Below are 27,909 nucleotides of genomic sequence, written 5' to 3' on the forward strand. Positions count from 1 at the left end.
CCATCATAACCCTGCCGACGAAGCTTTTTTATAAAAAGATCATGGTTGTTTAGGATTTCCAAAATGGTTTGGCAAAGGCCCGCACCAGTTTGGTCCGTTACAGGAATAAACCCTAAAAAAAGATTCGTGGATTTTAATTTGCGCCGGTGTGTTTTCTACATAATCTGTTATGACATATCTAATTATTATACTTAACTGATCAACTTTTGCAATATCATGGGTGGTATCAACTATAACTGAAAAAAATAGAGCTTCTTTAATTCTCTTTAAAATTTCTTGTTTAACCGAATTTCCTAATATTTGAATAATTTGGTTCTAATTTTTGGGCTTAAATACGTAACAGATTTTTTTTCCTTGTGTTCCAATAAATTTTGTAATACGGGATCATACTTTGAAAGCAATTAAATAATAGATAAAAAAAGACCTGGATTCCTTGAATTTTTGCTTTCATTATGTCCTCTAAAAGGCATGTTGCAAGAAGCTAGTGTTAGGGCCACATCAATGACGCGCCTTAAGATTTTTCTCCATATAAAAATTTCCTGGCGCATATTTTCATCTAATTTTTGGTCAATACTCTGAAAGTATTTTCGTGTTTGATTTTTTTTAAGTCCGGCTCTAGCCAACCCAACTACAGCACGACGCTTCATGGCACTCCCACTCTCAATACGTATGCCGGCCCACATAACACATAAGAATGTGTTATATTCTTATGTGTTATGTGTGCCGGCCTAACGTTAGTAACATGCACCGATCTCACTTTTTTCCACTCAAATTAATGTATTTTTATCATTTTATATTTTAATTAAAATTTAAAGTGTGCAGTAAAATTTTTTGTCATCTGCACGAAAAAACTAGCAAGATGCTTCATAAAGTTACAAAAAAACGCTAGCTAATAGGGATGAATTTCCAAGCTTTATTCTGAACTATATTGCCAGGCCTATTATGACGCCTCTGGAACATATTATTATAATAAATGCTTTCTTTAGCAAAGTAATTTTCTCTTCAGAATTAAAAATGAATAAAGTAACTCCTACACAGATAAAAAGGTGATGATAGCATCATATCTATCAGCCTATCTCGACTCTCTTGTTCTTTTTGAAGATTTTTAAAAACTCTTTTTACCTTGGTAACATAGTTTTCTTCAAAACGGGTCAACAGAGATGGCCCTTTTTGCAATATTTCTCTATATACATCGTAATCTATATTCGGGTCTGGACATATTTTAAATTTTTTAATACTTAAGTAAAGCGTTTGATGGTCAAATACTAAAATAATTGCAAGCTTATAATATTTAGATTCCCCCTTTAAACTGAACTCCCTCATTATACAGGGTGTTCATTTGAAAACTTCTCACCACGGATTTATCGAAAACCACTGTTTAAAAAAAAACGCCGAAATACGTCAAAAGGTTTATCAAGTTTGTCTTGATAGAAAGCAAAAACATGAAAATATCAGTTTTTATTTCAATAAGTGTTCAAAATGTTGCCCGTTAGGGTTTGCCAAATCTACAATTCGTTTATAATTTAAAACGGAAACTACCAACATAAACAGCAATTCCGAAGATTAGACGTGGAAAAAACTAATTAACAACCTGAATTTTTTTCCGCATTCTTTTCACCAACACAGATATTCTGGGCGAACTGTATTTATTGTTATTTATAGTTGCTAAGGGAAATAAAGAATTTATTTTGCCGTCAGTTACATTTGTGACAGTCTTGAAATAGTGAAAATTTATTTATTGAATAGAAGATTTTACTTTCAAAATGGTTTACACACTAGCCGAAAGAGTGGAAATTATTCTAATTTATGGTGCCCAAAATCAATGTGCTCAGCAAACTGCCGTCACGTTTAATGCCAGACATCAGGGGGTGGGCCGAAAAAAGCCGATTTTTTAAAAGTCGCAAAAAATAAAAGACGCTAGTTTGGAAAAGGTGCCTATGGTTATCATACAGGCAGGGAAATTTTTTGAATTAAAAAAAAAAAATTAACCGGGCCCAGGGGCTATTTTAGGGGTCAAAATTTTTTTGTCAAAAAAATTAGGGGCGCTACCTTAAAATCTTTTAATTAATCTGTTATATTCCCAGAAAAAATTTAAAGATAATAGTAAGCATTTTAACCCGCCCCATGAACGAAGACATTTTTAAAAAAATCAAATATATATCATAAATCAACATATTTGTATGATTGTGCACGTGCATTCGTGCAGCCTTTTGCTTGATTAGTATAATTTTAAATATAAAACTATACTAATCAACCCAGAACCCACCACGCGGAGGTATCTGTACCTGGAGTTCCTCCCAATTGGCATTTGTTGGCAGTCTTTTAGTAGCAAACCCACTGGCCCTGAAAAACTGTAAGGTCCCTTTTGAAGAAGAATTTTGAAGAAGATGACGTAAAGGCAATTCATTGGTATGGAGAAGACATATACTCCACTGAAGGGGTCTTCCGATATGAGTTTCCATAAGACGAATAATGCCTCCCTTCCATCCTGTATTTACGTTCGTTCCATCGCAACCGATTACAGACAAAAAACTTATATCCGTCTGATAATTCTCTAAATATTTTAAAAGATCATTTTTAATATTTACTGCAGTAGAAGCTCCTTTTGTAGATATATGTGCGAAATATATATTACCAGGTTCTTTTATAATTGAAATGTGTTCTTCTTGTTGAATAATTTTTTTGTTATTCACCATAGAAAGCGTTTGATCCTTTCGCCCATCAAAATAGAGGCCTACAATAGAGACTGCGTGTAGCTCAACGACCTTAAAATAATAAGCAGATCATATACGAGGGCAGACCGATATTATCAGCTTAGAAAATTGGTCATGGGCCCGGCTAAAAATTATTATTTTTTATAATATGTTTTTGGGTTATAAGGAGGTTTAATCAAATGTATTTTTTGGTAGCGCCCTTTAAAAAAATAATATTAATAAAAAAAGCCCCTTGAAGTGCCCCTGGGCCCAGCTGGATTTTTTTTTTTGGCGTAAATTTTTTGTTTATTATTTTTTTAGAAAAAACGCACCCTTTTTGCTATAGCGCTTTTTACAATTAAAAAAAAAAATTTTCGGCCCACCCTAATCATCCGGAGAAGATAACTTCGCATAGGTATGTTTTGGACATTGTTACTCGAAACTTGTAAACTGGTTCTGTTGCAAATAAAAAACGTGATCATCGGCGAATTTTGGGTGAAACCGCTCAAGTTGAAGTTTTGGGTCATTTTGGAATAAATCCTAATACTTCATTACGCAAGATTATTGCTGCCACTGGTATTTCATTAGGCTCTGTTCATACAGTTACCAAACTTCATAAATTTCATCCATTCAAAATGAAAATATTGCAAGAGTTGAAGTGAAAATACCGAAGACGATTTCGATAGGCGAGTTGAGTTTTGTGAAAAAATGACCGAAGCGATTAATGATAATACTATTCATGTAAAGAATATCTGCTTCAGCGATGAATGCACATTTTATCTAAATAGATTTATTAATAAGCATAACTGTAGATATTGAAGCAATGAAAATCCTCATGCATTGGTAGAAAGGCATACCCAGTACCCTCAAAAAATTAATGTATGGGCAGGCATTTTAGGAAATAAAGTGATTAGGACATTATTTATTAACGGAAATTTAAATGGAGACATTTATTTGGATATGTTGGAAAATACCATCAATCCATTATCACTGAATCCATTGAAAACCAAATCGATGATGATGGAAACCCTATACTTGATGAGGCTAAAATATATTTCCAGCAAGCCGGCGCTTCTCCTCACTATGTTCTACCCGTTCGGCAATGGCTAAACGAAGAGTTTCCAGATAAACGGATAGGGCGAAGAGGGCCTATAGAAGACTTCGAAAGACATTTTAAACAAGCTATTACTCGATACCCCCTGCCATTTAAAATTTTTAAGGGGATGACCCTGGGGGGCAATGGGTGAAAGGGCGTGAAGTAATTTTAGGTTAGAAAATTGTCCCCCTTGACAAACCTTTTGACGTATTTCGGCGTTTTTTTTTTAAAAGTGGTTTTTAATAAATCCATGGTGGGAAGTTTTCAAATGAACACCCTGTATATCAGATAGAAACCAGTAGGTTTAAATCACAAACAAACTAAATAAATTAGAAAATCATCCTTTTAGAAGTTTTTAATACTTCTATTTTTAATTTGGAGTTCTCCAAGAAAGAAGTCTCTCCCCCCCTTCTTTTTCTTATTTTCCGTAACGATCAATCGAATGACATAACAAAGCAATACGCCCACATATATCAATTTGCTCAATATTTATTCAAAACCAAATTTACGTCGATGAAATTGCAAGCTGCAATGAGGTTTCTATAAATTTTTAAGAAACTGGGCAAACGGAAAGGTTTACTACACCAAAAAGTCATCGTGGCAATGCCGTGCTTTATTCTAAGTAACTTATTATGTTCAGCAAGTTTGGGAATAGTTTGACTCTTTATTCACGTCCACATCCAAAGTTGACTCTCTTGTCGCATCATTAATTCGGGGGCTTCTTCTGACTTCTAGCGACTCATCCTATAAATACGTAAGTTCAGAACCTTGAGCGGCACTGGTCTTTATGAACATGGTGCACATTTGCTTAGAAAGCATCGTATAATGAGTATATTTTTTATATTTCTATAAAGTTTTAGTTTTCACAAAAGCCTACACTTTATACCTTTACAAAAAACTTGGACTATAATATCTGCACACCAGACATTGCCAAAACTTTTTCATTTGGCATGAAGATACGGTCGGTAAATTATCAAACAGCTGAGAAGTTATTAGCAATATTAATAAATTTAAATGAAAAATAAAACAGCTCTTTCTAGATAGTCCGTATTAACATAATATTTTTTCTTCTTAAGTTTTTGAATTTGAAAAGTACGCATGTTTGGTCAAAATATGTTATATACAGTAAACGGCAAAACTATGGAACAAATTTATTAAAAAATAATTGTGAAAGTGTTTGAAAAAACGCTCGCATATATCGATTTGAATTTTTTGTTGCGCATTTAAAAAAAAAATAAATTGTATAAAATAGGAAGAATAGAAAAATGAAATCCGTTTTTTTCTATTTTTAATAGAGTAAGTTTTAAAGGCGTTTAAATTTATAAAAGCAGCAACTTTCAGAGCCGCGTATTTTAAAAACAGTTGAAAAAGGGCATAATATGTGATACGTTAAAATGTTTATAATTTTGTGTAAAATCCAAAAATGTAATAACATATGAAGCATTCTATTTATATAAAAAAAATTGGTTTTGACAACGGCTACATAAGACACCCTATATACAAAATGTTTGTTAAAAAAATGCGCAACCAAAAATTATAATCGACGTGTATGAGCGTTTTTTCGAACACGCATCGATTTATTTTTATTTAATCTATTCCATATTTTTGCTGTCCACTGTATATTTGTTGAATTATAAGTATGTAGTATTATATTTTTTTTGTTTAATTTTAGCTCGATTATTTTTTCATTAATTTAATAATGATGTTTAAACTGTCTGAAAAATTAAAAAAAAAGATAAAATTAACTATGACATATATAAATACTTGAAAAATTAAAGATTACTTTAAATACCTAAATGAATTAAAAAAACTGCAATTATTAAGTTTAATTAAATAACACTTTCAACTTCCTGAAATATGAAAAAATAATTAAACTATTTATTATTATTTTTTTCGGTTTTCTTTTGACGCATTTGAAATGAAAACAAAATAAATTTAACTGTTTAAAAATTTTTTTGAAAAAATTAATTTAAAAAAAAATCCTGAAACTCTTAAAAAACCAACTACAATTAGAGGTAAAAGTTAAATTAATTTAATCTGTAACTGCCTTTTGGAAGAATTTAATATTTTGTAAATAAAATTAAGGATATAAATTAATTATAAATCCAATAAAATGCAAACTCAAAAAATTAAGTCAATTGCCTGGAAAATACTATTTCGAGATTTGAAGGCCGTTTCAACTGCATGAAAAAAAAATCTTGGACGCTATTAAATTTAAAGAACTATTTCACTGCTATGAGGTTTTACAGTACTTAAAAACAAATTTTACAAATCCCTTAGAAAATTTTAAAAAACTTAGGAATAATAATAAGTACTTTAAGTAGTTAAAAAAAGCCTTTAAATACGGAAAATTTTCGTGATATTGAATTTTTCTGATTATTCTTTCATGCAGTTAAAGTTAAGTACTTTTTATATTTAAATTTTCTTTGTAGTTTATCGGACTTTTTAAGTTTTATTTAATGAGAAATTCATAAATTCGTCCAGGCAGTTAAATCAATCTGATAAAGGTTAATAAGTTTAAGGCCCTTGAAATAAATCTTAGACTAATACACCTAATTTTGAAAGATATTTTCTGACATTTCGCAAAAACTTAAGTATATTTTTTAATAGATTAAATTATTTTTTTTATTTTAAGCAGTTTAGCCTTTTTTTGATATATGGTGTAAAAGAAATATTTGAATTTGTGCATGCACTTTTTAAAATTAATAACAAAAAAGCCTCAAGTGTTAAAAAAAAATATCTCTTTCTTTTAATGGTATTTCTTCCAAATTTTCATGATATTACTGCATTTTTTTAATATACTATTATGAAAATGTAAATACGTTAATTATTTTGCTAGTTTTTGTATAATTTTATTAGTATTATGTAGTTAAAGTTGATTCGTAGGGTTTCTTTAGGACTCTACTTACGTTTGGTTTATTATTTTTATCTATAGTATTTAGTTTTTAAGTAATTCATCTTGTTCGAGAGCCCCGTTTTGGCCCCAATTTAGGTTATTTAGGTTATATTATTGTAAATCCCTGTAGTTCTAATTTTCTAGAATTTGTATAATTGCTTGCTTTGACTGTCAGTATTCTCCTAAAATTATTGGTATCTTTCGGCAAAAACAATGAAGATAATTCTAAATATTTCGAAACTGTTCCATCGGGTTTTAAAAAAGACGCGCTTCGTGACAATTCATTCAGTTTTAATTGTTTAGTCAGTTTTTATCTTGGAAACAATTAAACGACAGTCAAGGCGAGTTAGGTTAGTGCTTTTGACGTTGACAATAAAAGTGTGTTCCCAAATTTCGTTACAATACTTTTTTTAAATATTTTATTATTTTAAAGTCAGTTTGAAGAATTTGATCTTCTAGATTGGTGGTTTGGCTGCTATTAATTTTTTATCTTAAAAGAAGGGTCCAGTAGACATTTCTTCCTAAAATCAAATAACGCCTTATTACTTAAATATACCTAACACATCTTAAATTTCTTCGGCAACTACAACTATGTAATTTCCAAACTTTTTCTCAAATTAAATGACATGGTTTCCAAATAAAAATCTCCTAAAGAAACTAACAAAATCGACTTATGTAATACCCTATAATTCTTAACGAGTCTCTTAACGAGTCTCTAAATAATAAAAACGGAAATTAAACGTTAAACCTAAAATTTCTAAAATCTGGAAAACTAAATTTAGATTGACTGTTGGCTACTATAAATTATATAACCTTTAAAAAATAACTCAGTAGGCATTTTCTCCTAAATCTAATAACGCCTTATCAGTCAAAAAGACCTAAAATATCGTAAACTCCTACGGGAATTAAAACTACACAATTCCCAACATTTCTCTCATATCAAATATCATGTTATTCAAATAAAAAAAAATCGCCTTAAGAAACCGAGAAAACCGACAGATATATTACGAGAGACGCCTGCTTTGAACTCATTTCTGTACACGTCGTATTTCAACGTTTTTGTTTCTTCCTTTTTTTTTTTTCTTTTAAATTAAAACCAGATGATGCGTCCCCGAATGAGTCTCTGAATGATTAAAACGGAAATTGGACGCGTATTTTTAAGATTTTGAAGGACATGTAATGTTTTTGAATTATTCCAAATGGTATTATCGAATTCCCTATCGTATGCTAGACCTGTCTAGGGTCTTGAATGACATCCCCTCTAAAATTCTTTCTAATATTTATGAAAGGGGCTGAAATTGAAATTGGGAATTAATATTATTAACTTTCTGGATGGAAGTTTGGGACAATGCTTCTGAGTTATTAATTTTGTATGTTTTTATGGAGATGAATGTTAATTAAGTTTCCAATGTACTAAGGGACATAAAATAAATACTTTCTTGCTTATTCACGACAAAATTAAGAACAATAAACGTATTTTTTATTTGTTTTTTTATTATCTGAAAAGCTAATGGTTTTTTTTTCAGGTTAAGAAAGAAAGGGTTGATTTAATAAGGGTTTGAGTTCTAAAGGGTAATTTTAAAAAGTTGATTTATATATTTTTAAGGCAATTAACTTAATGGGTTTTTTCTTTCAATAAAACCGATATAACATTTTTTTTTAATTTGAATTTTTATTTCGAGTCATTTCTCAGATGTGTCGGTTAATTCACATGGAAGAAATTGAACCCGACTTAAACTTTTTTAAATTTATGAAATTTTCAGTTAGTATCTCAGGAATGTTAGTTAAAATTACAGCATTTTCACAAAATAATTCATGTCACCAACAGGCTTAAAATTTAGTAACCTAAAAGTTATTAAAAATATATGAAAATGTCAAGTTACATATGGGCTGAAATTCTTAGGATTTGCTTTTTAGTCAACATTTTAGAATTCTGAAAAATTAATAAAATAAAATCCTATAAGTAAACTTCCTGTGAAATTATAAAATGTTAGAAGTCCAAGTCAACATTTCAAAAAAGTTATTTAAAATTTTTAATATTTAAAATTTTGAGACTAAAATCAAAATTTTGCAGCTGTTAGATTGAATTAAAAGAAAATAATTTAAATAACGTGCAATTTCAAAACTCTTTTAGGAATTTTAGTTAAAATTTTAATTTAAAAGACTTAATTAAAAAATTGGATATTTTAAATAAAAATTTTGTAGTAGTTAAACTGATTAGAAATGTTCAATAATTAAAATTTCAAAATAAGTTTAAATTTTAAAATTTTAAGAGTCAAAGTCAACATTTAAAAAAATGTGTTTGCAATTTTGGACATTTAAAATTTTAAGATTATTATACATCTAAATTTTGAGATTCGTGTTTAGTAAAATACAGTTTTTAAATTTTGGGACTAGGATCAAAATTTTGCAATTAATAAATTGAATTTGAATTAAAAGAAAATAATTTGAACTAAGTGGAATTTCTAAATTCTTTTAAGAACGTTAGTTGAAATTTTAAAATCGTTAAACTAATTTAAAATTTGGGAGGTTTAAAATTTCAAGGTAATATGTTAAAATTTTAAGATTCGTGTTTAGTAAAATACAATTTTAAAAATTTAAGACTAAGATCAACAGTTTGTTAAGGTTAGATTGAATTGAAATTAAAAGAAAATAATATGTTAAAAGAATAATAATAATGTGCAATTTCAAAATTCTTTTGAGAATTTTAGATGAAAATTTAAAATAATTATTCAAAAAAATCGGATATTTAAAATAAAAATTTTTGCAACCGGTAAACTGGTTTGAAATTTTGGATATTTAGAATTTTAAGATGAGTCTAAATTTTAAAATTCTAAGAATTAAAGTCAACATTTCAAAACATTTATTTGACATTTTGAATATTTAAAATTTTCAGAATATTTCGTGTTTAGTAAAATGCAATTTTTAAATTTTGGGACTAAGATCAAAATTTTGCAATTGATAAATTGAATTCATATTAAAGGGAGATAATTTTATTAAAGTGGAATTTCAAAATTCTTATAAGGATTTCGGTTGAAGTTTTAAAATACTTATTTGAACAGTTGAATAATGAAAATAAAAATGTTGCAATTGTTAAACTAATTCAAAATTTAAGATATTTAAAATTTGAAGATAATATGTCTAAATTTTGAAATTCGTGTTTAGCAAAATACAAAATTTTAAAAGTTTTTAACCAAGATCATTTTTTTTAATAAGGAAAATAAAATAATTCTAATAATATGTAATTTAAAAATGTTTTTAAAAGTTTTGGTTAAAATTTTAAAATACTTATTCAAAATATTTCGTTCTTAGTAAAAAAGATTTTTAAAGTTTTTGAAAATAAAAATAAAATTTTGCAATTGTGAGACTTACTGGAACTAACTGAAAAATAGAATTTTTTGATATTTTCCAGTTTCAACATTTTTCTAGGAATTTAAGATAAGATCCAATGATATTTAAAATTAAAATAATTCTAAATTTAAAATTAATAAAATTTCAAGATAACGAGTCTAAATTTTGAGTTTCCTTCTTGAAAAACACAATTTTAAAATTTTTGGAAAACAAAATATTTTTAATATAATGCAATTTTAAAATTTAAATTTAAATAATTAAAATTAGAATTCTAAGAAAATACTAAGTTGCTATATTAGTAATAGTTACACTGATTTAAAATTTCAGAAAAATATTATAAATAATATATTTTTAATATTGTGCAATTTCAAAATTTAAGCTTAAATTTTAAAAAACCATTTTCGAATTTTAGGAATAAAAATCTAAAATTTGCAATTATTAGACCTATTTTAAAATAATTTTAATAAACGAAATATTTTTGATATGATGCAAATTAAAAATTTCTTTAAGAATTTAAGCTAAAATAAAAAAAAACTAATACGAATTTTTAGATATATAAAATATCAAGTAACGAGTTTAAATTTTATATTCGTTTTTAATATATTTTTTTTTATTTAAAAAAAGAAACAAAATATTTTATATATTACAGTTTAATTTTTTTAGGGTAAAATTTTAAAAAACTGTTTCGAAATTTTAGATATATATAATTTCAGGGTAATTATATATATCTAAAATTCAGTACATATGTTTTAAGGTTTTTGTAAGAAACTACCATATAATGTATTAATTATTTGTCTTATTTTATCTATGTAGCTTTTTGCTAAATAATGATTAGTATTATTATTATTATTATTATTATTCAAGTTTTAAGATAGTAGATTAATATTTCTTCTAAGAAAAAGTTATTTTGAAAGTAAAGATCAAAATCTGTCAAATTTAAAAAAATATATATATCTACATATGTATATAAAATATCGATGGGTTTTTGACAAAACATCGTAAGCGACATTCCTCGAATTTTACAAGAAATGTTTTTTTTTTCTATTTTTTTTAAATTTTTTATTGAAATTTGTTGTTTTTTCTTCTGAACTCTTAAAGTAACTTTTAACTTATATTTTATTTTAATTTTACTTCCCGTTTTTTTATGCATGGTAGAAGCCAAACCCTTTGTTTGGAACGACTGCCTAAACCCCAATAATATTCGAATATCTCATGTCGCTCTTGCTCCGTTAGTTTTGCTGCACATCCATTTTGACATCTTTTATTTTTGCAAGGATTTTTTTGGGCCATTTTTCCAGCCCCTAATGCTCTTTCTGTTTGTTTTACTATTTTTTTAATACCTTTTTAGTTTTCTTTATGCCTGCGCTTCCTACAATGTCTGAGGTGATATCATATCTGCGATCTGATATTTCTGAATCAGAAAAGCTCATATTGGAATCTATTTCTTCATGAAAAGAATATTCGTCAGAGTCGCGTCTATTTTTTTAGGAGTTTTATTTTTATCGTTTTCTGATTCTGAACTGGATGAGTAGTCTACCAATTTATTCGGTATGATTGGTCTTATAATATTACGAATAAAATAAGCATTATTAGCAGCTTCCCCTAGATCTTTTAAATTTACAGGCTTAAGTGGAACGTAGTTTCCTATGACGTTTATCCGTTGCGATGTCAACTGTTGCAGAAAAATCATCCACCATTATTATCGGAATATTATCAATATCAAAAAAAGATGCATTTGCCTGATCTTGTTCGAAACCCATACTGCTAGGATCTAGATCTTCTGCTTCAATGCTATTACTGCATTATACTGGACTTAAAAGAGCATATTCATTTTGCAAATTATTCTCTGATTCTGCATGATTTGTAGGATTATTTTGAGTTGCCGCGTCGACATCTTTTAAAGCCATCATGTCTATGCGGTAGCCTCTTGAATGGGCCATCTAAATAAACAAAAAACAACTTTTATAATGAAAAAAAATGTAAAACAAACTTTCTAATCTTAAACACGAATTTTTGATAACTGCAAAATGTTAAAAAACTTCTAATTTAAGAAAAAATGGCCTTAAAATTTACACTATTTAAATCTTGTACTCAAATGCAGCAAAAGTAAGTTTAGGATTACCAGAGCAAATTAGGTAAATAAACTGATAATAATTTGCTGATAAATATTGCGTAAACGGACGATAATGCACTTTGCAATACCATAAAAACTAGTGGAATGACAAAATAAACGTGCCTTTACAAAATTGTATCGCCGTTAGGCGACGAAAGGGGGTAAAAGAATTATCGCAAGCGACAATAACAAAATCGTAACCATCGCGATTTTACGGCGCATACGATCTTTTGTCAGAAACATGTTGGCTCATATGATAAAAATAGTGACATTTTAAAAAGCGTCTGGAAATAATTGGTGGTTACTATCAAGTAAATATTGATTTTGGCCGTTTATAGTGAATATTAAAGACATGGAAAGTACTACTAATGCGTATTTTATCATAGGCAACAGCTTGTCCAAAAAAAGCAATTTATGAACTTTTTGTCGCCTCCAATGTTTTGTCAAAAACCCGTCGATATATAATTTCAAAGAATTGAAAGAAGAAATGTCAACATTTTAAGAAACTCATTTTAGAAAACGATTTCTATACAGTGAAATAAAATTAATTTCAAAATTTCAGAGTCTAAGGTTTTAAATTTTTGAACTTCTTAAATTAAAATTTAAAATATTCTAAATAATAAGATAAAAATATTATCTAAAATTGTTACGATAATAAATCAAAAGCACAATTTAAAAATTGTAAGACTAAAAAAGTCAAAATTGAATTTTAAGTTGATAATTAGTAATTTAAATCTTTGGGATAAATTATATAATAAATAAATTATATGATAAATTTGGGATTTAAAAGAAATAAAAATTTTGAAACAAAATCAAATTGACACAAAATTTTAATTTTAAGGATTACAGTAATTTTATTAAATTCCGATTCTGATTTCCATGTCAAGGGAATTTAACCAAGTGGCAACGACAAATAATGAAATTAAACTAAATGTAACTTTTAGGCTGTTGACAGCTAACATTTAAATCAGAGCCGCATTTAAGATGATGAATGGGAAACTTTATTATTAAGACACAAAATATTAATTTTTTAATTAAAATTTCCACTGATGAAAAAATAACATCTATTAATAAAATTGGTTTTAAAAAACTAAGAATAAAGAATAAAAAAGCATATTGCTCCAGACTATATAAATTTTATCGTAAAATTAAAATTTTAAGTCGATAAATTTAAAACATTTTGGATTTAAGCTTAAAATTCTAAAAGAATACGAGCATTTGTTCTAAAATTGAAATGTAAGTATTACAGTAATTTTATCAAAGTCTAATACTGATTTACATATTATTGGTATTTAACCAAGACACAATGACAATGAATAAGCTCAATGTCAAAATTAGGCTATTGGTAGATGACATTAAAATCAAAGCCGTATTTAGGTTTAATTAATGTTTAAAATTAGTTTAGTTATAAAAGTTGGCAAAATCCAAAATTTTCAAACATAAAATGGAGTGAAAATAGTTTTTTATTCTGCAAATTAACATTACATAGCAAATCTATTTATTATAGTACAGTCCTTATTTTTACACTAACGATCATTACCGAATAAAATAAACGTCAATTGTCACTTGTATTTTTAACAGGTAACACTAAAATTTTAACCGTATTTAGGCCTGAAAGGACAGGATTACTATGGAGGAATCTTCAATCATAAAATGGTGAATTTTCGGGGGAATTTTAATTAGTTTAATTTTTAAACCCATACATTGCGATACACTATAAGACCCATTTTACTAAAATACGATCCTGATTTTTATAGCAACAAGTATTAACGGACAATCAATGACCTAAAACGTTAATTTTAATATGGTTTTTGATGAGTGACACTTAAATCAGAACCGTATTGAGGCTTGACAAGATCATGAATTATTCTTCAATCATAGAATCCTGAATATTTGTTTGAATTTAATTAATTTCTATTTTATGCCTGAAAATTATAATACACTACAAAACCCATTTCATAAAATACTGTCCTGACTTTACAGTGACAAGTACTGATAGATAATCAATAAGCTAAACGTCAATTTTCACATGGATATTTGACCGGTGACATTAAAATTAAAACCATATTTAGATCTAAAAGGATTAATTTATCAATTTGACTTCATGACATGATGCCTTCTCAGGTTAACTTTAATTATTCTATAAATCAAACATATTTACCACAATACATAATAAAATTAATTTTATAAGATGATAGTCCTGATTTTAACAGTGACAAACATTGACAGATAAACGTCATGTTTCACTAGGACTGTTACTTAGTTTAATTTAGACTAACAAATTATCTTGTTCTCTTTCAGATGAAATTCTAATTAACATTCTTAAGGATGCCAAACCGCAACTAACTTGCTAAATCAAGAAATTCCCGTTCGTTCCTACAGAACCAAGAAAATGCAGTTCTTGATATTTATAGTATTCGGTGCCACTCTGTTCAAAGGTAAGTCAACCATTAAAAATATATTTAAAAATAAACACAGAATGTGTCGGTAAATATCGGCGCCTTTAAAAATTTTAAAATTAAAACTTTTTGTAATAAGACGACGAGGAACAGAGAAAAAAAGGATAAAAAAAGAGTTCCGAGGGAAATTTTTAATATAAATGTCGTTAGACATAAAGGCGGAAAACCTTTGATTAGTGTACTGAAAAATTGGCTCCTTTATGGTGTTATTTTTCGCCTGTAAAGCTGAAATTTTAAAATTACTTACTATGGGGATATTTGTGAGTTTTGAATGGCAGCTGTCGCCTAGGCGGTTGGGATAAGCGGAGACATTAAATTGAGTAAAAAAAACGTTTAAATATTTTACGTAGAAATTATATTTGAAAAATTGGTATATGTTTTCCTAAAGATTTAATTAAATGTAGAATTATTGGGAAGTTCTAATTCTTTGTAAGCATTAACTAAAAATAAAAAGTCTTGTCAAAATTTACTCCCTATAGATCTATTAATATTTCTCTTTCTGAGAGAAAATAATAGATCGCCTTGGATGTCTGAAGAAAAAGCTAAATTGTTTTATCTATGTGAAAAAAAACTTCATAAAAGCTTGTTCGTAGTAAGATCCTTTGTTTGCTATAGATAGTAATAATAATCAAAAAAAAGTTAAGGAAAAAGCAAAAATAGTTATATTTGCTCGAAAAAAAAAATATTTGGAAATTTTTTAGATATAAAAAATGTAAATTTTATATGACTTTAACTGCCTGAAAAAATTTGAAAATAACTAGGAGAAATTCATCTGAACTCTACTATTAAAATATATTTCTTTTATTACCTGGAACAAGTAATAAATTAATTTAGCTGCTAACTAAATTAATAGAAGAATTGTTAAAAACATGTGTATTACATTTTTTTGGAAATGAATTGAAGAGCTCGGAAGATCCACACAATTACATAAAAAGCAGTTTAAAAAAAGGGCATTTTTAAGTCACAAAATGGTTGTATAAATAAAATGTTGTAAATATTTTTCCTGAAAATTTAATTAAATGTCAGATTTTTAGAAAGTTCTAGTTCTTTGTAAGCAATTACTAAAATTAATAGCAAAAAAATCCTGTCAAAGTTTATTGACTATAGATCTATTACTATCAAAATCCATTGAGATGTCTATTTTTGAAAGAAAATAATAGATGGCTCTAGATGTAAATAATCTATGTAAAAACTAACTAAATTAATAGAAGAATTTTTTTCCTTTTTTTTGTAATGAATTTAAAAGCTTGAAAGATCTACGCAATTACATAAAAAAGGAAAAAAAAGCTTTTTTAATTTTCAAAATGGTTTTGTAAATAAATGTTGGAAATGTTTTTCCTAAAGATTTAATCAACTGCAGAATTTTTGGAAATTTCTAGTTCCTTGTAAGCAGTTACTAAAACTAAAAACTAAAAAGTCTTGTCAAAATTTATTGACTATAGATCTATTACTATAAAAATCTTTTAAGATATCTTTTTTTAAGAAAAAATAAAAGATGGCTCTAGATGTCTGAAAAAATTGTAAATTACTTGAAGCTATTAATGCAAGAAGGTGTTAACTAACAAATTATACATCTTGAGATAATTAGGGTCAAAGTTTATTGAATGGAACTTTTTTGCTATTAATTTAATTTTCATTTTACAAGAACAAGTGTTAAGTAAGTAAGGCCAACATTTTTTTATAGCACACAAACTTCTATTATTCAAGAAAGTTAGAGGATAGTCATAAAAATTAGGAAAAAAATGTGAGTAAAAAATGAAAAAAGGAGTTCAAAAAATTTATTTTTAAAAAAAAAGCTACAAAACTGTAATTTAAAGTAAATAAGGAAAATAATTAATCTTCGTCTTCTTTTCTGAGGCCAAGGTAAAAAGCCCGGAAGTTCTCGGGAATGTATGCCATTTGCTGTTGGATATTTTCGTATTTTTTAGATGCTATCAGCCTACTTTTATCAACGGGCGATAATAATAGCTCAGATGTAGTTGAAGTTGACTGGCGAGTTGTAGTACCTTTGCCTTTTGGAATGGAAAATTCTTTCCAACTTTCTTCATCACTTATGGAATATCTATATTTTGTTTTACCAAATTCTGAAATTTTTATCCACTTTACATTGCTTTACATTTTTTATTTTATTTTATCCACTTTACATTACCTTAACCAATATTTTTTCACCACTCTGAGTTTTTTTTTATTTACTAATTTTAATTTATTAGCCAGTTGTTTAATATCCACAAACTTATCCTCTATTCTAATGATTTAAAATGGAGTTTTTTTCTGCACTCTACCATGGTGTTTACATACTGATCAACTGTGTAAATATTCTGATGTTTTCTTACTTCTTTTTCAACAGCTGCAAAATCTCGATCAGAATCCATAAATGTATGGCCCACTTCAGGAAACTTATGTTCTATTGTTTCAAAAACTCCTTGCTGTATAAGGTAATGCCAAAGACATATAATAAACCAGTTTCTGTTTTGACTACCTGCTGAGTCACTCCAGGCTACAAGATATTTTTGTCGTGGTTCCAGATTAGTTAGGAACGCTAGTAGAGAACTTCCAAGTTCTTCAGGTTCACGACCTCTCTTGTCTTCTGTCCAAAGATGAAAATACCCCCTGCCGTTTGTGCTAATAACGTGCACTTCTAAGTTCTAAAGTATCTATATCTGTCTCAAATAAAATGCAATGCTAGTTGAAATTTCGGGCAACGGCATAGTTTTCTGCATGTCAAAAGTAATGTATAGAACATTGTTATTAGTTTTGGCGAGTTCCATATTTTTTTGTTGTTCAAAGGCTTTTTTAAATTTCGCAGAATGTTCATCTGTTGCTTCACCAGAGTCGCACACTTTGCAAGTATCCGATCGTAAAGTACCAAATCCTAAGTTGAAATCTTCAACAAATATTTTCCTGTACATTACTTTTGACACAACAGTCTCCAGTTTTCTTTCAACACAGTAGGCTTTGTATAACTCGTACATCTTATTTATTGATAAGGTGGGTGATAAATACAGCCGAGAAGGGTTCTTATTACGAGAATAGTGGGACATTTCTGCTGGGAAAGACTTGATATGTTCATGAACAATCATTTTGGTTTCTGCAGGTATGGCTTTAGGCCGATTGTGGTGATGACCTCCTTCATCTCTTTTTGGAGTTGTTTTACCAGCTGTTATTTGATTTGGAATCAAATCAAATTTTTTTCTGCCAATGTCAAGCATAGATAAAACCGCCTCTTTACAAACCTTTCGAGACTCTCCATTTATTTTAAAAAAAATACTCGTAAGATTTGGAGCGAACTGCATGTAACGTGGGCCTCTTTACTTTAGTGGGTTTTATCAAACTAAATAAGTATAAATTTTTCTCGTCAGTTTGTAATGCATAGTACTGGTTAAACAGTAAGCTTCTGTCTTCATCCGTGAAACGTTAATCGCATTTTAGTCGACAATTTTCTTTACACAACATCTTACCTACACTTGACACTTTAGCTGGCTCCACCTGACGTTTATAGTCTGTATATGATTTTCCAGCAGCCCTATTATTTTTTTTATTTCTCTTCCAAGTTTCTGGTTTTGCTATAACTTTTCTAAAATTTTTTTTTGTTCGAATCGAATCTAAAACTTTGTTTTAAATAATACCTGTTACGTCTATTTTTGTAAAAAAAATATACCTTCTATGATAAAATTATTTGCCTCTTCAGCAGAAACCAGTAATTATTCCATATCTAAAAAAATATTTTTTATAATAACTGCCTATTTAAAAATATTAAAAAAATACCTTCAACGTTCTGTCTATCTTCAACAAAAGGAACTATTTCATGCATATCTAAAAATATTAAATTATTCTTAAAAATCATTCTAGAATTACTTTGTCCTCAAAAAAAATTACCTTGTATTTCAAAGTTAAGTTCTTCAGCAGGAAAAACCATTTCTTCCATTTCTGAAAAATATTTAATTTTTTTTATTTTTCGTTTAAAGATCAAGTTAAAAAAATATTTGTTAGTTTTGTTTATAAGTTTTTGCTTATTATAGAGAACTAAGAGTTTTAAACATTTTTATATAAGAATTACCATTGTTGTTCCCAATTTCCTGAGTAATTAGAAGACCTTCATCTGTATAATCGTTTTCCTTGTCGAGTGCTTGAACAGATTTTTGAGTACTTTCAATATTACAAGAATTTCCAGTATCTAATAAAAAAAACTAATAAGAAAATTGTCTTTTTGGAATATTTACTACAGTCAATATACCCAAAAAATATCTTGCTCTTTTTACTCCTAAAACATGCACTTCCTCAGATGAATAAGATTCTGAAAACAAAAAACTAAACTGGATAGGCGGTGATAATATCTCTTATCTAAAACAATCGTTACCAAAGCAAATAAAAAAATATAATTACAGATATGTATAAAAAATGTAAACAAAAAATAAGAACCGAGTTGTTATACATACATATTTAAAAACTTACCATAATCCAGAACCAGAATCTTGAAACGGTTCCTCTTCTTGATATTCCCGAAGTGCCAGCGCTAAGATACGCTTGGTTCTGCTATTTTGGTTCATCCTCTCACCAATATTGCGATCAAAATTAGGTTAGAAATATTTAATATTTATCTTCACCAAAATAGATTTTCACCAAAAACAAATACAACAGTACGGAAGAACGCGTGCTAAACGACTAACGAATAATGCTTCTGCGTGTTCTGCAAAAAGGTGTTAACTACTCTGTTGACACCTTCTTGCAGAAACGTTGCGAGTTAACACCTTTATGCGCTTCAGAAAGTGCGATAATGGGATATTAACTCCTTTTTTATATAATTTTTTGGGGTTATTACTGCCATCTAAAAACTTTTTACTAACTAATATAAATGGATGTTAACACCTTTTTGCATTAATAGCTTCATTTTATCTTTGTGGAAAAAAATACGAAAAAGCTTGTTCATAGTAAAGTCCTTTTTCTGCTGTAAATAGTAATAATATTCAAAAAAAATTTAAGGAAATAGTAAAAAATAGTTAGGATTGCTCGAAAAAAAAACAGAAAATTATCTGGAAATTATGGCATATTTTAGGTATAAAAAAAGAGTAAATTAAATGGCTTTAGCTGCCTGAAAAAATTAGAAAATCACTAAAAATATCCATTTGAACTCATTTAGATTAAAATTTAAAAGAAAAAGTAATAAATGAATTTAGCTGCTAACTTAATTAATGAGAGAATTATTAAAAACATATCTAATAATTTTTTTTTGGAAATAAATATAGGAGCTTAAGAGATCCAGATAATTACGTAAAAACGAATTAAAAAAAGCCTTTTTTAATTTACAAAATGATAAATATAACAAATATGCATTTGATTGCCTGGAAAAATTCCAAAAATTTCTTTTTGTTTTGTCTGAAAATATTCGGAAATTACTTGAACAATTTCGAAAAATACTACTATTTAAAAAAAAATGCCTAAACTGCCTGGAAGAAGATAAAAAATACCCGAAGTCTAAGATAAAGCCGCGCTAAGCTTTAAAAATGATGAATATAAAAAAGGATTTAATTGCCAGGAATTTTTATTTTTAAAAATTCCAAGAAAATTTTACAAAGCAGGATTATGTCTGTTTTTTAATTTAATTTTTTGTCCCTAATTATAAATTGGTATAGTGATACTTTTGTACCAGTCTGTCAGTATGCTAAATATAGTTATTATTTTGTTAAGCAGATCAATTAATTTTCTTTCTAGTTCTTTATCTCTATATTCTATCAGTTTATTGGGGATGTTATCTACTCCCAAAGCTTTTTTGTTTTTTAGGTTTTTATTCTTCACACTTACTTCCTCCTTTGTAATCACTAATCTATTCATGATCTCTTCTGCTGTTTCCTATCCATAAATATCGTATTCCTTGTGGGAATGTCTCCCAGTATTCACTTTTGATTCTTTTAATTGCGTTGACTTTTTTTCATGTTTCTTTATGTTATTACATTTTCCTCTGTTAGTGTATTTTTACATGGTAAGCTCCTTTTTTTCCTCGGTCAGCCTTTTTACTTCCTACAACCAAGGCTTGGTTTCGCGAGTTTAGGTTTATGGTTATTTTCCCTATTAATTCGTCAGTTGCTTCTTGTATACATCCCTTATTTATATTCCAGCATGTTCCAAATGTTTTCCACATTTTTGTCTAATATGTTTCTCAATATAAGTCGTCCAATTAGTCTGCTTTCATCTAGATATTTGGTGCAGTTGTCATCCAATGATTTTATGTTGTATTTTTCAATCTATATTGGTCTTTGCTTTATTCATTGACGCCTCTCTATGACGAACTTTCGAAAAACTATTTTGTGAATCTCCATTTAGTTTCACAAATTTCCATTACTGTTAATTAGATAAATAGTATTTTGTAGCTTCTCGTAAACAGTATCTGATTCCTTCTTTAGTTCAGATATGTCCGAAGCGTAGATACAAGATACAGTGGGCCTTTAGTGAAAGTAAGTATGAGTTTCAATATTCTGTTGCTTAGGTAGTCGACGTTTTCTATGATGTCAGTGTAACTTAATTATTTGGATCTTCAGAGCTTTTCAAAGTCGTTTTTCAATCTTCGAAGAAAAAAACAAATATTATCTCTAGTCTGTTTAGCTATTCCGTAAATTCTAAAAAGCATTTAGTTTAAATTTAAAGCAATTTGTTTATATTTCTTCACGCAGTTAAAGCAACTTTTTCTATCCCTTTTCAAATAATTTTCTGATTTTATTAAAAAAATAATTTTTAAATTTTTTCAGGTAAACTCTTCTTTGTGAATAATTTTGTGACTCCAAAAAGGTCTACAGCATAAGGCAATTTTTTGTTAACTTTTCCAGACCGTTAAAACTAATTTTTTAAATTTGTTTTTAAGTAGTTTTCTAGATTTTTTAAGCTGTTCCCAATACTTCCTAAAAAGAAGCATTTTTTTTTAAATTTTTGAGGCAATAAATCTAAATCATCTGTCAACAATTTTAAGAATCCAAGAAAAAGAACTGCTAACACAATTAAATTTAAGGCTTTTATTTAGATTTTTCCAGGCAATGTAGCTAGTTTGTTAAAATAATTTTTTAGTAATTTTTTAATATCTTTAAAACTCTGAAAGTAATTTTTCAAACATTCCAGAAAAAGCTAAAATTAGCTAGTTAAATATAAACGACATAAAATTAACTTTTTTTAATTTATTTATTCAAAAGCTTTAAAAATAAAAATCTTGAATTGCATTATGTCCTTTTTTTTTAAATAATTTTAGGTAGTTGATAAAGTGTTTTTTCTATATTCCGTTAAAATTGTCTTTAAGTGCTTGGAAGAAATTTTACACGCCTGATTTTAGGAAAAACGTCTTCTAAATAAGTTTCTTTTAATTTTATAAAGTTAAAAGTTTTTAAATTCTGAAAAATTTATAGATCGAGTTTATGGCAACTGCCTTCAACAAATAAAGGAAAAACATCAATACAGTTTATAAAGCTATACTATAACATCAGGCTGCATCTGCCTGAAAAGAAAAACTATGTATAATCTATATATAAAAAAGGCTGTTCTTAGAGGTCATTACTCGGAGGTGAAAAGTAATAAAAGTTAACCAATAATAAACTTTTTCTTTTCACCCCCATACCTCAATTAGGAACCCTATTACCGAAAAACTTCCTTAATAAGCCCTTAACAGTAAATCACATCCTCTGTACCAGCATCTAAATTTAAAAAAGCCTCCCGGAACTTTTATATTATAACGGAAAAGAGGGGGAGAAACCCAAAGATGTAAGTTTGTTAATTAATTTATCGTGTTTTTGTAACGACGAGATAGCCCCCTTTCCTCCCGGAGGGAGAATTTGAGATTCTAAAATAACACGTTGGTTAACTTGCCTTTTAAGATAATATTAATTACTTGTTAAATTGCGTAAAAGTTTCTATTTTTATGTCATCAACAAAAGGAAAATTGACTTATCCGAGTTGTTTGTAAAGTTCAAGAAAGACGCAAGGGAACTTTATATTAAATTTTTAGCTTGGATGGGAACGGAGTCAGCCTCGAACTAACTTTTTAATGTTACTGTTATGGATAAAATACACTAAAAAACCTCACGGTGTTAAAAATCTATCGCGTGGTAAAACTCATTTTCTTCAGGTATTATGGATTACAAATTGTTTTCATGTCGAGTGACGAATCAGGAAAATTTGTCGCTGAGTGCTTTTCAAATTCGATTTGTACCGAATCGGGGAGCTGCTTTCATTGAATATTTATGGGTTGTTTTACGTTCATGACACCAGACTTGATGGCCGATATTAAAATTAAATAATGCCCTTTTATTTATGAGATTCCTGTATTTATTTTCTCTTGCTTATATCAAATTGTAACGTATTTATGTCATATAATCAAATACAATTTATTATTTTATTTATATCTCGATGTTAATCAATATGTTTTCTTGATGTTATAACTTGGTTTTATAAAATATACTTGAGTGGTATTATGAGGAATAACTCTGTATAATATTAATTACTTTTATCTGTGAGAGATGCTTTTAAGGACCGCTTACTCCCTGCTTATTGTATTGGTTATGCAGAAGCCAGATTTTTTTAATAGCTTCATTAGTTTTAAAAATCACTTTTTGGAAATTTTTTTAAAATAATATTGCGCAGTTAATAAAGTGTTTTTACTTAACACGTTGAACGCCACGTGCTCACCGGTGGTCATCATTAAAATCAGGCAGGGGACCTCGTGGTCACGGGTGGACATTTCTTGTGTCGCTTGTCAGGATTAATATTTGTTATTTAGTTTTATCGATATTTTGGACCTGGTATGACCTTAGAGTAATTATTTTTGATAAATATTTTCTTATTATGGTATCTTTACTTACTTTTTTTCATGATCCACCGATGGTCACTTGGTCCTAGAATGTAATTTTACATCTTGGGACCAAGTGTTCATCGGTGGGCATACTGCTTTTTTTATTTTAATTTTATGTTTTGTTTAGGTTTTTGTTTTACAAATTAATTATTTGTTACAGAATTAATTAAAAATGACTGGAAGACGCTTAACAGATGCTGAACTTGCCGCTGAATTAGAAAATTTGACTGATAAGAAAATAATAACAGGATTTTCGGATGATTCAATCAATGATCGAGATTTTGAACCGGAGGAGAGCAGCTTTGATTCAGAATCTGATACGGAAGATGGAGGAAATAATTCGGATGAAGATCCGGATGATGTTGTTCCTTTAGCGAATCTTATAAATGGCCGGAGATGGAAGCCTGTAACTGGAGACCGTTTAACATTCGATACATTTCCGAACAATACAGGAGTAAATTCCGCCATAGCTGTTGAGTTAGCTGGAAAAGATCCTGTGGATTTTTTTAACTATTTCATAAATGACGATATAATAAATCTGTTTGTTACGAAAACCAACAGATTTGCTTCACAAAATATTATCGGTATTACAAACTCCGGCAATCAGGTAAAGAAAGAATTGCAAAGTGAGTTGATACCGATCATTTGGAAATGCGTAAATTTTTAGGAATTATTAAGGGATTATTGGTCTAAGGGTGTCCTGTATCAAAATAATATTCCTAAAATAATGAGCCGAAATAGATTCGAAAACATATTAAGCATGTTTCATACTTGTGATAACGAAAGTCCAAGAGATATGGATAATTGCCTTTATAAGATAAGTAACGCCCTAAAGATGATCCAGTACAAGTTTCAAGAAGCATATATTCCAGAAGATATTGTTTGTATCGATGAAAGCAATGTGCCATTTCGAGGAAGAATACATTTTAGGCAATACATACCGAATAAAAGACACAGATACGGCGTTAAAGTTTTTAAGCTTTGTGTAACAGGAGGATAAACTTGGGCATTTAAAGTCTATACAGGCAAGGAGAAGACCGATGATATAGCAGTCTCAAAAAAAGTTAAAACTGAATTGATGGATGGCCTCTTAAATTCAGGAAGAACACACTTTACGGGCAATTGGTATACAAGTATCTTGTTAGCCGATAAAATGATAGAGCAGAAGACCCATCTCGTTGGAACGTTAAGAACCAATCGAAAAGGCAATCCTCCAGAAGTTACTAAAGCAACATTAAAAAAAGGAGAAGTAATTGCAAGACAGAATGAAAGAAAAACAGTAGTACTAAAATGAAAAGACAAACGGGATGTGTTGATGCTTAGTACCAAACATGACGATTCAGTTACAACTTTTTAAAAAAAAGGGAAAATGTATACCAAACCAGCTGTTGTGTTAAACTACAACAAAGGGAAAACATTTATCGATCTTTCAGATCAGATGGCAGCCTATGCCCCCTACTGTCGCCCTAATGGTATAAACGTGTACTTTTTCATTTAATAACTGCTACGACAGTTGTAAATGCCTTACATGTATTTAACAAGGTAAATAACAAAAAAATGAATATAACCCGATTTAGAGAATCTATTGCTTCGGCCCTGGTAGAATCTACTGATAATTTGGATATGCCATTAGCTGCTCGCCCATCAACTTCTAGAGAGTCCCAAAGACAAGTTCACACAAGTGGAGGGTCAAAAGAGAGTGACTAGAAAGAGATGTAAAGTCTGTTATTCAAATATGTCAAGACAGCATAATTCAGCCTATGCCCGAAAAAATGCTAAAAAGGTGAACACTATTTGTCAGAAATGTCAACAACCAATGTGTAAACCATGTTTTAATGACCATAAGTAAATTATTTTTGTGAAATTGCTTAAGAATAATGTTAATTTGGTTTAGAATGTTTTTTCAGTTACTTATTTTTTGTTCAAAATATATATTTCTTTAATTTTTACAAATATTATGACTTGATAACTGTCAATATAAACTTTCAGTCGGAAAATAATGTTTTATTTCCTAAGAATTACCCAGTATTTTTTTGTACATTGTCAGACCAAACTACCAAGTTCAATTAAAAAAAGATTACATTCTGGGACCAAAGTTTATATTTAAAATGCTAAATATAAGCAAAACGTTCCCACCGATGAGCACGCGGTCTCCAAATATAATTCGTAGTGTGCCCACGGGTGGTCATATTGTCATAGCAACTAAAATCACTAATGACCACCGGTGATCACTATAAAAAATTAACATGTCCACTGGTGGGCACGTGGCGTTCAACGTGTACTTAATTCGATGCAATTTCAAAAAAATATGGAATTTCCATGTTTTGCCTTCGGTTTCACAATTTTAAGTTTGGAATGTAGGGAAACTTGGTGCCCTATTATAAAAATGATGATGTAAGAAGATCTTAACTATTCTATTAGTAGAACTAGATTTTTGCTACCTACCACTCTATTTATTCGACACAAAGTTCATAACTCAAAAAATTAACCAAATACCATTTTGAAAATTTGTACACATATTCCATGGACAATTTTGTTAGACACCTATTTAAGGTGTGGCTAGTTTTTTTTCTTAAATTATTAAAAGGCTAGAATTAGCATTGCAGTGGAACTATAAGCAGTTTGTTTGCTTGCAACATGTCTGATGCAATGATGCTAAATGCTTATGTAGAAACGGATAAGTATATTTGTAAACAAAACACCCCTCTTGCTTCTGTGCACATGTTAAACTCAAACAAAGTTGTTGTTCACTAATTCTAGCCTTTTAATGTTCTAAGATTTTTTTGAAAGTTTTGTGTAGTAAATCATTTTTGTAGTTTAATTAATTCAAAAGCCTGAAATATAATATATAAAATGTCCTTAAACTTTATAAAGATATGACTTATAAAATAAAAAATAAGTTCCTGAATTATATAAAAAAATTTATTTAAAAGCCTAAGAATATAAATATGACTTTAAATCCCTGAGAGAACTTTAAAATAGCGTCAAACCAAGGATTGAAAATTTCTCCCAAAATATGACGTTTATAATAAATTTCAGGAAGAAATGCCACAAAGTAAAAAATTTGTATTTTTTTGGATCTTGCATGTATTAGAATACATTTTCCATATCTTTAAAGTAATTTTGTAATTCCAGTCATCTGATGAAATTAATTAATTTTTTAAAGAAATAATTGAAGAGCTAAGTGATTTAAGGGCCAAAATTAAAAATTGCTAGAAATCAAAGAAAACTTGGCAAATAAGGAAAATAAAACAAATGTATTTTTTTATGGACAATTGGCTTTATTAACAAACACAGAGATAAACTAAAACAAATGTTCTGTGGTAAGACATCAAAAAAACTTCGTAAAGCAAAATAAGTGAAGAAATAACGGAAATGATCTAAGTCCACAAAAATAATAAATTATTAAAAATCTAAAATATTGTTAAAAAATGCCCTATTGTTCTGATCAATGTACTTTAGCATTGCGCGAAGGTCTTTTTTCTTACTTTCTTTTATTTGCTTTAACACCAGGCAAGGCTAAGAGCTCAACCGACTTTAAATTTTGCACAGTCACACCCCTTTTTAATACACGGCACTTCTCCCATCCTATTAAGTCACTGAAATTTTTCTTGTACAATACTATGCCGAGCTCTTCTTTCGTCACACGTAACCACGACGCTTGTGTAATGCCCAGTTTAGTTGTATTTATAAGTTTTGATGATAGTTTATCAAAATCAAAAAAAGTACATTCACCCATATCTAAGAGTCTGTATGGCCTGGAAGGTCTCGTAGCCGCAATTGCCGTTTTGACATCGTTTACTGTCTAAAGCTTAGAACGTTTTGCTTGTTTCTCTATAAGGGCAAAATCTCTATCTGAAGACGAAAAACTATGGCCGGAAACTAAAAATTTATGGTCGACGGTGTCAAAATGTCCATTGGCTACTAATAAAATGTATAAGAAAATAAACATTCGTTTTTTTAATTGCCCTGCGCAGTTGTCACTCCATATACATAGTTTTCGCTTATAAATTGAAAGCTGACCTATGTTTAAGGCTTGTACAAGACATGATGCCATTTGGTTGCCACCTCGGCCCGACAGTCCTTCATGCCAGATGCACATTATCTCATCTGACGTATCTTGCAACATGACAACTGGCGGCTGTAATATATACTACTATGCGTTAATTTTGGTAGGGAAAAAACTTTCTGTAGATCCATGGTAATGGTACAGGTATCGCTACCTGGAAGAGTACTACTCGCACTCTCTTCTTGAATGACCTTTAGAGCTTTATCTGTTTTTCTATGATGCAACTCTAGCTCGTTTTTAGCTTTTCTTGATATATTAAAGTCCATGTCCTTCTTCTTAAAAAAAATAAATCACAAGTCTTGCACGTATCAACTCTAGGTCTTCTAAAAGAGAGATTTGGAAAATCCTTTATAAAAACTCTTCTATAGAATTTGTATGTTATAGTGCAAGCAGGATGTTTTATTTTAA

General features: G+C 28.9%; 1 protein-coding gene and 1 long non-coding RNA gene across 5 annotated transcripts in view; one reads left to right on the top strand and one right to left on the bottom strand.

The window, feature by feature from the left end:
* LOC126750535 (limbic system-associated membrane protein-like) overlaps nt 1–27,909 on the top strand; it is a 524,620-nt gene that overhangs the window by 68,215 nt on the left and 428,496 nt on the right. For 3 of the 4 annotated variants that reach the window (XM_050460178.1, XM_050460174.1, XM_050460176.1), the window contains exon 2: nt 14,451–14,587. In XM_050460178.1, coding sequence (XP_050316135.1) covers nt 14,542–14,587 — 46 coding nt within the window. In that variant the 5' untranslated portion in view covers nt 14,451–14,541. Of the gene's footprint in view, nt 1–14,161; nt 14,274–14,450; nt 14,588–27,909 lie in introns of those variants that run through there. The other variant, XM_050460177.1, reaches the window with a different exon arrangement.
* Nucleotides 18,370–18,750, bottom strand: LOC126750542 (uncharacterized). Its single transcript, XR_007665751.1, has 3 exons — nt 18,666–18,750; nt 18,485–18,535; nt 18,370–18,421 (listed from the first exon to the last, which is right to left on the bottom strand). It is a non-coding gene; the product is annotated as an uncharacterized LOC126750542 (long non-coding RNA).

This window comes from Anthonomus grandis, chromosome 2, assembly GCF_022605725.1.
Source record: "Anthonomus grandis grandis chromosome 2, icAntGran1.3, whole genome shotgun sequence".
NCBI lineage: Eukaryota > Metazoa > Arthropoda > Insecta > Coleoptera > Curculionidae > Anthonomus > Anthonomus grandis.